General features: G+C 39.5%; 1 protein-coding gene across 1 annotated transcript in view; it reads right to left on the bottom strand.

Annotated features, from left to right (window-relative positions):
- Nucleotides 1-16633, bottom strand: part of thsd7ba (thrombospondin, type I, domain containing 7Ba) — a gene marked incomplete at both ends in the record, with an annotated part of 112231 nt that extends 95598 nt beyond the window's left edge. The window contains one exon of the mRNA XM_079170856.1: nt 16474-16633. Coding sequence (XP_079026982.1) covers nt 16474-16633 — 160 coding nt within the window. The remainder of the gene's footprint in view (nt 1-16473) is intronic.
- Nucleotides 16634-16930: the final 297 nt, after the last annotated feature.

The following is a 16930-nucleotide window of genomic DNA, read 5'->3' as shown; positions in this document are numbered from 1 at the left end:
GGTTCAGTCGCTCGATCCACCATATTTGTCCTGAGTTGAGATATCTAAATTGACTAATAAACCTATACAGAGGCTGCAGAGTGAAAGCAGCATGTCAGCAGCAGCTCAAATCCGAAGTCAAGGGATGCATTCAAGCACAGCGCTCGGTGTGGGTCAGCCGTTTTTCGGCAGCACTCATAATCACGGTAGTTGACCCCAAAAAATTAAGAAAGTAAACTTTACACATACAAAATATGCTTCAGGTTGCAGCTGCAGACATGCTTCATTACAGCTTGCGTAGATGTCTGTTCTGGTTCAAATAGACCCGCGTACTGTATGCTCTGTCAGATTTGAGAGGGACAACTCCACGCCCCCATGTAGACAAACCTTTAGTCTTATGACGGTAGGAATCAAGACAATTTTACTTCAGTGTTCCTGTGTTCCTGACAGAACTAGTGAGTCAGCCACAAAAGAATAATCAGACGCTCAGGAGTTCAAAGCTAAAAAAACCCCAAAAAAACATCGGTATTAATGTAAACAAGGCTTGTTTGATAAATGTAACCCTCACTATCCAACCACATCCTTCAGCTGTCACACTGATGCAATGTGTATTAGAGCTCTTGACTGATGTCTGAGAGCTTGGCATTGTCTTGTTCATTCTTCAATACACACAAAATAGGAAAGGCAGTTAGGTAAGCGTGTGCACGCATCAAGGAGATGTGTGGGTGTGATGCATGGATTTTAAACAACATTAAGCCTGGTGCAGCTCACCCTGAAAAGCAGCTGTGCGGCTTGGATTTTGCAGCTCATAACTCAAGGCAGAAATTGAGACCGGGCATTCACTGCTCGGAGCATGAATTGAACATTCCCTACCATGCTACCAGATTATTAGGTACAGCTGTAATACAATAGTCCTGCAGTAAATTCGACTTTCATGAAGTATTATGCATTCGTTTTTTTGTTGATGACGTGTCGGTTAGGCGTCGGTTCACTTTTACAGTCATTTTGAAAGCTAGTAGTATGTGATGCTGTTGAATTGTATCTTGTTATATTGTGTATGTATTTGAAGCTACTGTTACACGCTGTCTTTTTAATGTGACCTGGCACGTCCTGAAGGGCGGTTTTATCTGTCGGATGTGAACATTCTCAAGGCGAATCTAAGTGAAGCACAGCCACAAAATCCACATCTTGAGGTATCCAATCTCGGCTGTGTGAACATAAATCTGGCTACAGCCATGATACTGCCAGCAGCAACATTCACTTATCACACGCCCCTTTGACATGTTGAAGGAACAGGGGGGGGTGGACGTCGATGTTGCCGAGACTTGTTTCTTGCACAGTTTTGCTCTCCCGCTGTTCTCTGCACAGATCCGGGAAACACTAGAGAATATACAGAGCAACACTACAGAAGAAAACTATTGGGATCCATTTCTCCGTGGGAATCCAAAAGACGCAGAAAGCTCTGTATGCTCTGTAGGCTGCTGTGAAAAAAAGCCCATCAAATGATTCCTATACAGCCACATGAGATTGTGGCTTAGTCTCCTACTTGCAGCATCTTTCCTCAGTCATCTTAAAACTCATCCTTCATCGTGATCTCAACTACACACCTGTAAACTTTTGTGACTGCATCTGGAAGAGTTGTGACTACAAACTGACATATAAATACTCACACAAGGTGAGAAAACGATACCAGAGTTGCTGTCGCAGCTGCTGAAAATACGTCATAATATCCCAGCTACCCTTCCCGACTTGATTCTATGTTTTTTTTAAATGAATAAATGGCATCAACACTTAAGAATGCTATGTAGTACCTCTAGTTACACAGATCTTGTAGAACTTGTAATGAGCACAAGTCCAATCAGAGCCTTAAAAAAAAACTAACCCTGCTTTGGACTAAGAGCCGGTCTTAACACTAAGATAATTTGTAATTGCATGAGAGGCTTAAATCAAATCACAGATCCAGCCACAGATTCAATTCGCAAATGTCAAATATTTAGCGTAGTGGTCGATACTGCTAAAATGAAAGATTACCTCCTCAGATAATGGTTTGTATAAAAAGTATTGTTTTGTTATTGGTACCAAAAGCAAATCAAATGTATTGGCACCAGCACATTACCAGCCCTAATACCAGATCTTTTAGTCAGCATTGTAACATCGAGACAAGTGCAATTCACCTGTTTACAGCCTGGCTATCTACACTCATTTAAAAGAGCCAGAGGGGACTCAACATTCTTGCTGACATTTTAAGTTCCAGTGGACATTAATCAAGAGCATTTTCATTGCATTGTGTTACTGAGTAAAAGATTAGAGAAACCCCCTGACCAATTTTCTCACCCAGCTGGGCAGAGCGTTTTAGAGCTAATTATGTTTTTGAGAGCTCTTCTATTGGGACCTTCCACAGATTCCACCTGTCCTCTGTTAGAAATCTGCAGATATCCGGTCAACATAAGTCACACAGATTCAAAGACAGTTAGATAATGAAACATCTTGAATGTCCCTTTTCTGATTTGGAGGTTGCAGCTGCTGTTTCCCAGTAGCTTACCCTAAAAAAGAACATGACTCGTTATTGTATTTCCAGTTCCTCCCCAATACAGTGAGCTCATGACCCAACAGGAAAACTTGAAAACTACAGTGCAGTTTTGATTATTAATCAGTTTCTGCAGACATGGCAAAGACTATTAATATTATCACAAGATAGCATTCAACTCAGTGCATAACTGAGAATCTTAAGCCACTAAGGTCCTATGTTGTTTCGTCATAGCAGCAGGCCTGTGCAAATATTGAAGGTGTATGAACAATAAATCAAGAGATACAGTCATTAGTTTGGCCTCTTGGCGGCACCAGGTAAAAGCTATATGGTCATTAAACTCCAAAAATGTCTTCCTGTTGGGAGCGTCCAATGTTCACAGCCAATGTTTGATATGCACAGGAAGGCAGAGACCATCATATTACCTCCACGGCAAAGGTAATAAAATATCAAACATCACTCAGCAAATCCTAATTAAAAGTTCACCTGGCTTCTCTCCTCATGATTAAGTGCTGGGCGTTTGGGGTATGAAAATGATGCATGGCGTATCCAACTTATATTAATTATGTGCTATGACTTTCCTGCACATTCACACCCTGCAAACTCATGGTTAAGCGTCTTTCCCTGTATCACATTTTCACAGAACAGCCTAAACATAATTTCAAACGATCTGTTAGCTCATGTCTTCTCAGAGATTAATGAAAATGACTGTCAGGAGGATTGGGGGCTGGGGGTCCTTCTTAGATCTTCTGACTCACACAAGATCTTAGCATTATGGGGGAAACACATTTTAAGCACATAAATATTGCAATTTGTTCTCCAGTAGCTATGGGGTATGGGTACAGTGCCAAACAACCATGAAACAAAATAAGCATTGTCTGTTTTTACAATTCAGATTAAATTAAATTAGAAATAATTAAATATGATTGCTTCCTTTAACATGATTAGTGTACGTTAATACAAAATTCTCTCCTTTTTACTTCTTGACTGTATTTGTTGTTCGGATTACTTTTTTTTCCATTTGATCATTTTAATGTGCAAAAGGCAATTTAGACTGTACAGTATATATAGACTATATTTCTGCTCCCAAAAATAAATTCAGCTCGTTAAATCAGCCCACAGCTTCTGTCCTCTGGTCAGCTAATGGCTATGATGAGCTGATTGCTACCAGGCATCTAAATCTGATGGTCTTGGTTTAATAATGCATACTGACCAGAGCCGTATGTCGCTCTGGATGAGAGCATCTGCCAAATCTACATGTAACTGTAGACATGTTTTGATCCAGAACATGACGCAACGTTTGACCGTCTCGTGATGAACACAATTTATGTTTAAACAAGGTTAGTCAGACTGCTGTGTCGAAAAAGTGATGTGTTTTTGGTTATCATTATCTTTGGGGTGATTTAACATCAACAAAAAAAACAAGAGCCTAATAGGTCTTCTGTTCCACACTATATTCTTGTAAAATAAATCCTTTGTGCACAGGAAAAAATAATGGCAGCGTGACATGATGACATGATGTTCTCATAATACTCTCATTATAGTACATGTCTTCCCATTGCAGTTTTAAATGGAATCGCCTCTTCTCATATGGGTACAGAGGGTTAGGTTGTTTTTCAACAACTATTGTAAAATACCGCCTTAGGGACTGAAGGAGTTACAGAAGTTAACACATTTCTAACTCTATATGTAGGGGCTTAGACCAGACTGATTTGTAATGACGTTTTTAGCTCAGCTGACGCATGAGGCTGATATACAGCCTCACCAACTTTTTCAGCTTCTGCGCCTAAACTTGCTTTTCAGGCCTCACTTCATTAGAGATGATCAGCTTCTTTGGATATTCTGACTTTGTCATTGGGTTGCTTTCTGCCATTCTTTGGCTCAGGCCTCGTGCTGCCAAATCAGCCAGTCTGAGAGCATGATCCCTGATCAAGGAAAGCCCCCCAAGCAACCCTAGAGCAAAACCCACCAGCACCCTTTTCCCACCGCTCTCTGTTTATCATTAAACTAGTGTTCTCTCCCCTAGTTACATCTTATTGAAATGCAACTTTGCCAGTGCCTCATTTAAATCTCTGTGAACTGCATTCCCACTTGACTTCCACACAAGTTCAACATTACAACTTCAGGTTTGTGAAATTCAATAATACTTTTTTTCAACAGGATCCCGGGTTTGAAGGCAGGGGAGAGGTAGTGCTTAGGTAAAGTCACTTTGCTGAGATGAATAATTATAAAACCATTTGTGCTAACTCCCTCTAAAGACATCGGAGACTTCATAAGATCTGCAATGTGTTATTATTTCAACATAATTGCAATTACTGGAAAAAGGATATTTGATGGGTAAGGATATTAAAGCTACTCTTATTTGTAAAGTAAATAAAACGGCAATAATTGTGTTAGAAATGCTTGTTTCTAAACAGCGTAGCAACGTGACTCTAGGAGTGGTAATGACGATCTGTCGGTCCGTCGGTCAGTCGGTCCGTTGGCTGGTCCGCCACTTTGGTGGCAGATGGTGACCACTGTAAGCATTATATCTGTTTAGCATCAGCATGTTACAGCAGCATGCTCATGGTAGCATTTAGTTTGTTGAACTGATAAACATGGCTGGAGAAAGTGCAACGGTCCTTCAGTAAATAAAAGTAGAATACTAAACTAAAGCCGTCCGTTGGTGGTGTTTTTGTAGCAGTGACTTCATATACAGAACACTTTTTTTCTTATTCTCTGGAGGTGTTTGTTAAAACCATTAAAAGAGTAAAAAGATAGGGTCAGATTGGTTCAAGAATGTCTTACTCAATACTCAAAATTGCTCACATACACATTACACTGAAAGAGTTATTATTTAATCATTCCACTTCTCCATATGGGCTTTGAAGTGGGCCCTTCTAACAAGCCTCTGCTCTGTAAGAGATGGAGGACACTGTACACAAGGTTAGCTAAAAGATATGGTCTATGTGTACCAATATGTATTCTATAATTATCCTGTCTTTGGTAAATAATTACTATATGAGTAGTGTTTTTTTTCCTGAAAATGATCCGGCTATGTTGAGATTGAAATAGCATAGATGTCTTGTTTAAACTCCTGTGGAATTTATTAATTTGCCCATTTAGGAAAGGTCCCTCTCTCACCTCATAAATAAAGCAGTAAATTGCACACTGTGAAGTCCACACTGTGATTTGTCACTCACAAAAACACATGCAACAGCATTGCTCAACAAAAAAAGAGTTTGAAAGGCAATAATTAAATTGGTTTGTTGTGCCCATTAAGGGCAACGGGTTGATCGAGCTCTCCCTCTACTCTCAACAGCAAAGAATTATTCAGCTGCTCATCGCCAGGCGGGGAGAAGGAAAATGAACAAGTGGTAGGACTGAATGACAAATAATGACAATGTAGGGGACCTCCACAGAATTCTCTCGATGAAACTGAAATGTCTATCACACACAATCTGAACTAATCAACTTTGTCCAGAGAATGCCCTCAGGAACCTGTAGGTCACTAAGTGGTTAGACTCTCAATGTACCTGGACAGACTCAAGATAAGACGTTGGGTCAATCATGGCACTCAAACCGTTACGGCTGACCCTACAATGTTTATATAGTATTTATTATAGTTATATAATTACAAGACGTCATAAATAATAACAGCATTTTATGATTACTCATTAGGTCAACTACCATAATACCATAATGCATTATAATGTGATTATAAGTGATCATTGTTTCCTTTAAGGGAAGTGAAAGGAATATCATTAAATCTATGCAAGAACAACACACAAACTATTGTCTTGTCTAGTATGTATCAGCATTATAAGTGTGTTTATAATGCATTATAGACATAGAAAGTGTCCAATACCCAGTGTCTAATATTAAATTAGATAGCGGTAGGAAGCATTCAGTGGCAGTTGTGCCGCTTGCTCAAAACATGGCCTGTTGCAGCTACTGTCAATGCAGGAGTTTATGACTCCCTGTATAATTGTCATCAATCAGTGTGCAAAAGAGAAGTCCCTACTAATCTTGTAAGCATCAAATTCTGACATTTTCAGTGTATGATGTGAATTACAGCTGAACAATGTGCTACTAAACTCTGTATTAGCCACGTTATAATCCAGGAACTCAGGGTCCATATCTGGGGGGTAAGTACAGGTTGGTCCCAACATTCAAAACAAACAAATAATTAAATGAAAAATAAAGGTTAAACCGTAAACATTTGTTATGATTGATTGGGTGAAGAGAAAGTTGGATGCTGAAAGGACAGTGACAGAATCGAATGAGAGCACTGTGTTAAAAACAACAAATTTAGCTTGGCTTGCCTGGATTTTGTTAACCGGCAATGTGTTTTTTAAATGTTTTGCACCACACTTAAACAGTGTTTGTGGTGGATGGTGGGTGCACAAAGACATCTTTCCCTAATCTTCCAAGTGCTGTTAGTTCCTAAACACAACCATGTAATCGTGTTCTAGTTGCTATATGAGAGGACATTGCAGGGAGAACACATGAAATACAATTGCCCGTCTACATTTTACTGATACCTTCTGTATTAAGATTTCACAATTCACCAGATATGTTGATTTATTACGTTTCCCCTTCATGTTGAGAGTGTAATTTCTGGAAGGCTGAATTGATACAGGGCTACTCAGTCATTCAGATAGCTCCATACGTCTGCGTCTTGAAATTGTGCCCAGATTACTTATAAGCATGTTTTTTAATCCTACATTTTTTTTGTTAGATGAGCGATATATATAGGTCATAATTTAAAATGTATATTTCGCATTAATACCGGCAGAATAACCTCACAGCCTCTCTCATCTCTGCCTTCCACTCCTCCCTTGCACATCCTTTGCTCTGACTAGTCTTTTTCCAGGCAGCAGTTGATCAAAGGGTGGAATAAAACAAGTCTTGATAGACAGTGCTCTGCAATCACAAAATGACTCATATGGGAGTTTTTCCCAGGTAAGGAAAAACAATCCATTTGGTTTCACCTCGCTGTCTCTCCAGTGTGTTCCCCACTGGGTCAAATACACAGTAAACAGAGCGGGCTATTTTAACAGGTCTCTGCAGAGGCTGCCGTTCAACCACAGAGAACATTATTACCATTTTCCTCTCACTTTTTTGGCGGTGCATCAGTGAGGAGTCACAATCTTCCGTTTTTCTGCGGAGATATTTTCAGTGAAGTGAAGCATCCACCCCAGGAAACAAATATCATGCCATTGACTGTCAAACAAAGGAGGACATAGTCATAGAATTAGCGGGGGAAATGCAAGGAGAAACGAGAAATCTTATCAGTTGACCTATTTACTTCCAGCTCTGTTTGCAGTAGGGGGTGTAAGCAGTTGTGGTGACAAAGAGCACTCCAGCACAGGGAGCAGCTTGTCAAGACAACTGCTCAATGAAGAAGATGAACACATTTTATTCTATTTCCTTTTTTAGCATTTAGGTTTTAGCTCCCTCTGTATATATTGCAGCTTCTGCCTGGACTCACACTGGCTCAGTCTGGGTTAGACCTTCAGGCTTACAGTTTTTTTGTTGTAGGAGTTCATCTCATTATAACTATTGTAATTACAACAGGCGTGTCATGTTTTGTTAAAGCAGCAAATAGGCTTTTTTTTAATGAACTGGAATAACAATGAAGCTCCCTCACTAGAGAGCATTTACAGAGCAGCATATTAAGAACCCTGACAAAACTGAGGAACTGAATGACAGAGTCACAATGCCATGTGACACCGAGGCTTCCTTTACTTTGCCATGTGCAGCAGAGGATGTTTGCTGCTTTTGTCCGTTCATTCCATGCAGTGACAAATAACTTTTACAGCCTTTTGTATGTGCCTCACCTTCACACTGACGTGCATATGCCACAAACTACAAGGTTATTCACCTAAGCCTCAAAACTCAATATACTCATCTTCTAGTCAGGCATCAAAGAACAGGACATGCTCCTGCCCCGGCTCTCCTCGCTGCTGATTTGCGGAAATCTTTGCACTTGGGCCAGTTTGCAGCAGCGGAACAGGAGAAGCTCTTGTCAGCAGGTTTAATCTAATTTGCATTGAAGGAAGCGAAGCTGTAGACTCATCAAATTTCAGTATTGTGACCTTTTTTTCTTTAGCTTGAGAGGTATTCCTAAAATTCCTTCTAATATTCCTAAAATTCCTTCTAAATAACTACTTTGGTTGAGTTTTTATTTCAACTTATCAGCAAAAGTTACCTACCATTGTGCAGTCAGCTATGCTTCAGAGACTCTGATTATTTTTGACAGGACGGGTGATGCACATACAGCTAGACACTACTGTGTAGAATCTGAATGCGTCCGTATGTTTCGTTTCTTCATGTAAAAGTGGAGAAAGGGTCGAAAGAAAAAAATGTAAATGATCAAATCACATTGCATTTCTTAACAGCCATCATACTAACTCATTTAATTTGAGCGTGATGTATCAAAGAAACTATGAAGCTTTAATAAGCAGAAATGCCTTTTATGCAGGCCCAGACTGGCCATCGGCAGCACCGAGCAAAGTCCCGTTGACCAGATGTAGAGAGATGTAAAGATGCGGCGTGGCCAAGAACTGGACGCCGCAGATGAAAGAGAACGAGAGAACGAGAGAACGAGAGAACGAGAGAACGAGAGAAAGAGAGAAAGAGAGAAAGAGAGAAGGTGGAGCTGAGAGGGAGCAAGCAGTTTTTGTGTGTAGTTCAAACTTAAAAGATGTTACTGCGATGGTGAGATTTGAAGTTTTTTGAGTTATTTTAGGTTCCTAACTCCGATGAAGAGCAGCATACAGACTATCACTGTGTTCCATATTGCATACTTTTTTTTTTTTACTTTAATATTGTTGTATATGAAGAGCAATAGATAATGCCTGAGAGCCTTAACGCATTATAGTCTCTTATATGTTCAGATTTTTAATTGACATCTAGGACCTACATTTTGTGTTTTCCACCATAAATTGGTGCATTAAAACTTATCAGAATGCAGGAAATTAATGCAGGAAATGAAATGTTTGATTTGAAATTGTTTTCTGCCAGAGAACCCCCAGATCCCCAGCTTAAAGGATCTTGAACTGAAACCTACCCCTTGGTCATGTTTTTTTTTAAATACATACATTTTAATATCCTTTTAACAGGTAGGTATTCCAGGCATTTTTGATTTATTGTTTGATTGCAAAAATCAGCTTTTATTACCGGTAATTTGAGCCCCTGCCCCTCGAACATCCTGCGTGGTCTGATCTTAATGTATGGAGATTGAACTGGGCTGACGTTATATTCCCAGTCTGAATTATGTTCTCAGTCCAGCCCTGCTTTTATACATTTCAATATTAGTATTAATTAAACCTGCAGGAGTCATTCCGTAATGAGATGCCCTTCTGTCTCTGATTCCCATCATTTACACAATAGCTCTGCAGGCTGGATATTCCCAGTAGCTATGGAGCTCTTGATAATTACTTCGTCATGGGCGTGTGTCTTTCCCTATTCCTCATTCAAGCCTCTAATGGAAAAATGTTACTGTGGGAGATTTGACCAGAATTGGAACATTTTGTAAGAGGGTGATGTGAAAACCCTGTGCTTCTTGAAAGAGACTTCTGAGAGGAAAGTCGCTCTGAAAGCTAACTCCTCTGTGAGAATATTCTCATGGGATTAAGGATCTGACTGCTAGGAACCTCGTGCCTTGTGGCCCTTATGATACAAGTCGCCAGCTTTTATGACAGACTCAATCAGTTCCCTGCCAGTCAGAAGGACGGACGCGAGTTCAAAATGAGATCTCAATTGAATAATCAATGTGAAGGGCTTTTGAAGAGACTCGTCAAATGTTGTCAAGGTCGCTGAGAGCTGGAACGCTCGCTTTACTATCATACACATGATGCATTCAATGCTGATCAAATTTAAATGAAACAAAGCAGAACATCCATTTCTAATTCACGTTTCAATGTGTTTTCTGTCAATGGTAAGCCCAAGGCATTATTTGAACATTTCAGAGTGGATGTGTTTGGTTTTTATAAAAGCGTGAGATGTAGAATATGTAATTGGAGCAACATCTTTCAGCCTCAGATCAATAGTCAACTTTGAATTCTATTCACCTTGATCCTAATCAGGCTTACTTGCTGTGCTTTAAACGCATCCAAGGGAGATACGTGTGGCGGCAGACAACAAACCACGTTTTTCTTTATTTGAAATTTTAATAAGACAGTGTTTCTGCACATTTGCAAGAATTTCCTGAATTGTAATGGCAAGCTACATAATTGATAGTGTATGAATAGAACAAGAAAAACATCTTGAAAGCTTCACAGTGTTTACAAAAAGCCAGAAGAAAACATTTAATTCAAGTGTGTGTCACCTCAATGGTTGTGTGAGGATGGATGAAAGTGTTCTATATGCTCATATTTAAGGTGTTGGTTTTGGTCAGGTGACTTTTTGATGTATGAATCGGCAGCTAACTTGCTGATATATGATTTGTTTTTCCTTGCTTCTAATACTTAACCATATCTGAATTCACCATGCATGTACCAAAAAGACACAGCTGCTCCCCTTATCTGCTGCAAAATAGTTTGGATAGTGTTTTTGCATGTTTATCTTCTCACCCTCCATAATTATTGTGACATTTATTCCTCACTTTCTAAAAGTTCATTTTTTCAGATGTGTGTCTGGTGTTACTGATCTCAGACGAGTGCCTTAACAACAAGAATATTCTAACCCCTCAGTCAGGTTAGAGATCGGCCAACTTAATGAGAGGTAATTGTGTAATGTTGATGTGTAGTTGCAATAAGAAACAAAAAACATGCTGTGGCTGATCTTCTGTTTCCGTGAAAGTACTCAGACGATAGAACCAATATCTTAAACTTGAAATTTTACTGTAGGTCGGTTTGTCCTTAATTTGTTTGTCGGATGCCTGTCACGCATTGCTGTGACATCACTGATGGGCTTTTGCAGCGGTTTTGGAGCACAGAGAGCAGTGCAGCAGCAGCAATTTTCCGCCCTGTGTGAATCATTGCTTATTTACCTTTAAAGCTCTCCAGTATGCAGCAGAAGAAGAAATCCCACTTTGATACACAGCTGTTGTCAAAATGCTGACAACTGCAGAGCCCGCAGGACAAATCACCTGGTAGCAGTCATCGTAGTGATTACATTAGAATGAAAAAGTGACTTCTGAGAATGTATCTTCTAAGTAGTTAACGAAACATGCCAGCTCCAACACATTGTGTGTTTTCCATCAGGGTCCATCAGTCATTCTTTAAAATGAAAAAGATGATAAATGAATGATGAATGATTGAATGTAAACCCTGTTATACTGTATCAACATCAGGAGAAAGTGTTGTAGCAGTTGAATCTGAGAAGTTTATAGGCTAGGGGTGATTTCTAGCAATGAGGTTCCACCACGCCAGTTTATAATTTAAGATGTTGGCTAAAGGCAAGATGCTCTTGATAATTTATATTCTAAAACATATATATATATATATATATATATATATATATATATATATATATATATATATAATGTGTTATGTGTCCACTGAACTATTGGGGTTGTTGAAGGGGAAACAAAACTTTTGAGGCTTGTTGTAATACTGGTAGCTACCGTTGTTAAATAAATCATTCAATGAATATTTGAGAGCAAGAATCAGTTCAGATTTAGTAACAGAATTCTGAGCAAGAAAACACAAAACCTCAACAAACACACATAGCAGAGTGTTGGAAGGTCGACCAGTTAAAGTTATGGAAAAATGTTGCAGATGGAATTACACATGAAAATGATTTTTTTTCAAGGTGATTATTTGCTGGAACACAGCAGATTGTTCATGCCATAGAAATGCTGCATGATGCTAACATGGAGTGGATTGGTCCAGTTTAACAGGGAATAAGAGGCTGCCACATGCAAGTTTTCTGGAAGTATGGCTCTATAGTCAGCTGGCAGCCTATAGTTCACATACAGTGTAACTGCTCTGTCAATTATATTTTGCAGGGAACTCACTTTCAAGAAGAAGAAGGAGAAGATGGAGAAGAAGAAGAAGACAAAGGAAGCGGGAAGCTAGTGATGAGAGAAGCATCTGTTTGAGGTGTGAAAAATACCTGCTTAGTGTGCATGGAAGAGGAAGAGAGAGAAAGGTGTGTTTGAAAACTAAGACGGCTCATGCACATAACCTTAATGGCACATTTCAATGACAAAGCTCAGCACAGGAATAATGTTGTTGTGTAAAAATCGGCCGTGAGGTGATTACTGTTGAGATCTTTTCAATCCAGCATTAGACTTAAAAAGAAATGTACTTGTATAAATATAAATAAGTGGGTGTTGACAGTCCAAACAGAGGTCCTCCGAATTTTCAGACAGAGTGAGGATAAACGGCGTGCCTGTATTTGGTTTGGATATTTGAATTCAGCTCCGTATGAGTAATCAGATCATGTCAGCACATGTGCACACATTCTCTGTTTCTGTTCAACATGGCGATTGTCATTCACAGCCGATATGTAACCAGTGACCCTTCACAGAGCTTAAGTTTATCACTTATTGTCCGTGCATTCTCTGTCGTTTCATTCAAAGTCTCGAATTTCAAATGAATGGAATCTGCATAACAATTACTGTGCTTATTCATGTTCCCAAGAGGAAGGAACCTGTTAGATCTGGGGATTGTTCTCCAGCACCCCTGTCAGGACAAGCTTTGACTCCATTTACAAAACAATTCAATCTTCCATGAGGTATTGTACAGACTGGGTCTGCTTGCAACAGCTTATCTGGTGATGCTTACTGGCTAAAACATGCATTTGGCAAAAGTGATTTTTCTTTGTCACTGTTAAAGGGAAAAAGCCCTCTGTAAATTATTCAGTGCAATTTGGTTAAGTGTGAAATTCTGGTAGAGTGGATGCTAGCGCACTGTCTCTTTTGAGCTTATTTTTTTTAGAAACAACAGAAGCTCACTGCAGCAGTGATGTTTGATTTCAGCTTTGATGGTGCAACAGAGTGGTGAAATTGCAAATAAATACACTCAGACCCTGAAATGAAATGTAAATGTTGCCTGACTGTATCACTCCAAATATGAGTATATTATTTTTCTTACAGCGACAAGGCCCTGTGTAAGATCAGGTCCTGCAGCGTCAGCCTCATAAACTCTTGGAATAATCCTGCAGGAGCTGAGGGTGATCCCTCTCATTAAGGAAAACCTTTATTGATTTCTCAATCTTTTAAAAATCATTGCCCCTCAGCTGAAAGTTCCCACATAATTTAGATGAACAGGCAGCTTAATCCTTCAATCCTCTAGAGAACACTGGCAGGATTAATCAAAACGACACATACAATTGTTGTAGCCCAAACTCAAAGAAATATGAAGGAAAGAAGTACGGTAATGTCACTAAACAAATACAAACATGTTCTTCTAATCACAGGGCTCACTGCAGTCTAACTACTGTGAACAGTCTCAAATGTTTTGTTAAAATGGTATTGGAATATCAATTTCTTGCCCCCCAGAGAAAAAGATACCTCACTATCCCGGATTTGTTGGATTCTCTAGTCAAAGAAGGAAATAAGAACTTTCACAAAAGGTGTTTTTTTTTTCCTTTTTAGAGAGAGAGAGACTTTGATGCACAATACCGCCCCACTTGGGATGTATCTGAGAATACTTCAGCCATTTTCCTGTTTGTTAATCTAAGCTGAAAAGAACACAAACAATTTATGATAGGTGAATTCCAGCATTTTTAAAGACTTTCTACATAAAAGGTACATGCATTTCAAAGATGCCAAATGAAAACCTGAGAGAGAGGATCTTACTTTTTCAGTAGACTAAAGCTGACACAGGATGAGCGCGGTGTCTTGCTGTGGTGTTTAAATGCAGATGCTTATGGAAGTCAAAATAAATCCAATTTGAATGCTCTGTTTTGGAGGGAATCAGTATTCTGACTGTATATGCCTTGAATTTTTAAAAACAAATTTTAAAAAGCAAAAGCTACGGCATGCAAACTTTCATTCGTCTGCCTTTATATTCTAAAATCAATTCCCACAACACATCACCTAGTTTTATGCAATCTACAGCAGTGCAGCAACACTAATGTTGTGATGTAAAGCAGACAGAGAGCAATGCAAATCATACTGTACCAGTCGACAGCTTTGTGAGGGCATTTGCAAAGGGAACATCCAGTCCCTATGTCATAAGTGAAACCTCCTGCAGCGTTTTCTTCTCACACATTGTGATATCAGAAATATATGGACAACTGAGTGCTACCTGTAGTTGAGCTACATTGTGGTTTTAACTCCGACTGTGACACGGCTTTTCAGTTGGCTGCACAGTCAGCTGATGGTAAATGTATACCCCGCTGTTAAAAAAGGGCAAGTATGTTTGGTTTGTTCTTTGAAAAGTCACTTTAAAGAGTTAAATAATGGCCCGATTAGCCGCAGTATTTCAGTGCACCATTCTGGTCTCCAAGACACTGATGAAGGTCAAGCTTAAATGGCTCCGGCTCTCTCTCTGAGCCAGAGACTCCCAGCTTAGCCACAGCTCTGGGAACTGGCTCACACAAAAGATTTACCCCACAATGCTGCTGGCCTAGATAGAAACAACTAACACAGAATAGGGTGGCTGTGCATAATTTAGAGCACATCTTTCCTACACTGACAAGTCCAAAATTAAAAGGGAGCTTGTCAGCCAAATGGAGCATTCAAATACATTATGTCCATGGTGAGGATGGGAACGTTAAATCAATATTAGCTAACAGGAACGTAATACTCAGACTTGTGGTATAAAGCCTGGAGCTGCTGCTGAAATGTGAGAACATGTGGCCTCGAGGATTCTTTGTTCATTTAAACCAAACTATACCAAATACGTCCCCCTTCTGTAACACAACACGTTTTATTGTACAACTGACTGTTCTTCAACTGCCGTCTCGCTTCAAAGCACTGCGATACAAGCCCTCGGAGGCGGTATATTTTTAGGTGAGGCATGTTAAGTTCGAGATTTCCTTTCTTGTTACAAAAGTACTTTTCATTTTTAAAGTCAACTGAAGCAACAACTCATAAGCCATCTTAGCCCTGCAAGGGTGTTAAATCCTCACTCGAGTCCTGGTTACATCCCTTTTGAACATGCGCTCTTTCAAGTGAAATTAATCAATGTCTTTATCACTTGGGCAGTGTCATTACCCAACCACAGAGTGAGAAATGAAAGTGCTAATCGCACAGCAAGTGGGGCATTTCTGTGGGAGGGCCAAGTTTTCCTCCTCAAGCTGCTTTGGAAATGCATTTTCGATTGAATTTGTTCAGCGAGTGAAGGGTGAATCATGGTTTTACCTCAAATTGTCTTCATAAGGGTGTGACATGACATCAGCTGTCATAAAGTTATCCAAATGAGATTCTCTCACAAATACGATAAAATATTATTTGGATGCACATACTATGAAGGCAATTATATATAGTATATATATATATATATATATATATATATATATATATATATATATATATATATCAGACATAACTGGGGCCCCTAATCCACAGCAGAACATACCAGGACATGATTATTTTCTGTGCACCAATGTCTCATTAACCGTGTCATGTAACCACAGCATACACATCATTATGGTAACAATCCAAGCCCTGCTTGTCATTATGAGGCAAAGGATGAATAGTCCATCAGAAAGTGCAAGGGCCCTCTGGCTTGATGATGTCCAATATTAGCCAGAGGAATACTACTTTCCCTGCAGAACTGGGAGCACTGAAAACAAATCTTGTATATTTGTCCAATAAAGAGAAGTAGTAATGACTGAATGTCTGTCTCCGGTGTGTGTATACATGCAGTGTGAATGTACTTATATATTTGTATTTATTATCTATTTCCCTTGGCAAATGGCCAGCAGTGTAGTTGTAAAACTCAATGTGTTGAATTATAATTGACCACATCCAGTGATTTTGCTCCAGAGACTAAAGACCTGGGTGACTGTATTTGAATAGTCAAAAAGGAGTGTCAATTGAAACATGTATAGCAAAGAAGGAGGAGAAGAATTCAACATTTTACCTGCTTTCCAAGAGAAATGATGATCCTTTGGAAACACAATATCTGACTGGACTGAAAAGGAAAGAAGGGACAAGAGGAGGAAGAGGCTGAGATAGTTCCCAGCTTGCCGCGTCCAGGCAATGACCCCAAAGTCATCTTTTAGAGTCATAGTCCAGCCCATTGCTTCCTCTCTTACTCCTGTGGGAAGAACATGAAATTCATCAGTAGGTCACTCATAAAAATTGAGCGCGACGTGGGCCAGAGAAACCAACAGAGGAGAATGTGTGTGAGCTCTTTAAAATGGGGAACGTGAAGGAGGTGTCAGACGTTCTGAGGTTTCTGTGTTATCCCACTGAAACCTCCAGCCCAGATATAAGACTTTCAATGTCACCTTCCAGAGTGCATAACACTCTCTCGCTCATGAATCATAGGCTGTGTCCAAAATCACGAATTCATTATTATTATTATAATATCCTGT

This window comes from Pholis gunnellus (assembly GCF_910591455.1).
Source record: "Pholis gunnellus genome assembly, chromosome: 12".
In the NCBI taxonomy this organism is placed as follows: Eukaryota; Metazoa; Chordata; class Actinopteri; order Perciformes; family Pholidae; genus Pholis; species Pholis gunnellus.
The sequence above is the reverse complement of the archived record's forward strand: the minus strand, read 5'-3'. Positions and strand labels throughout refer to the sequence as shown.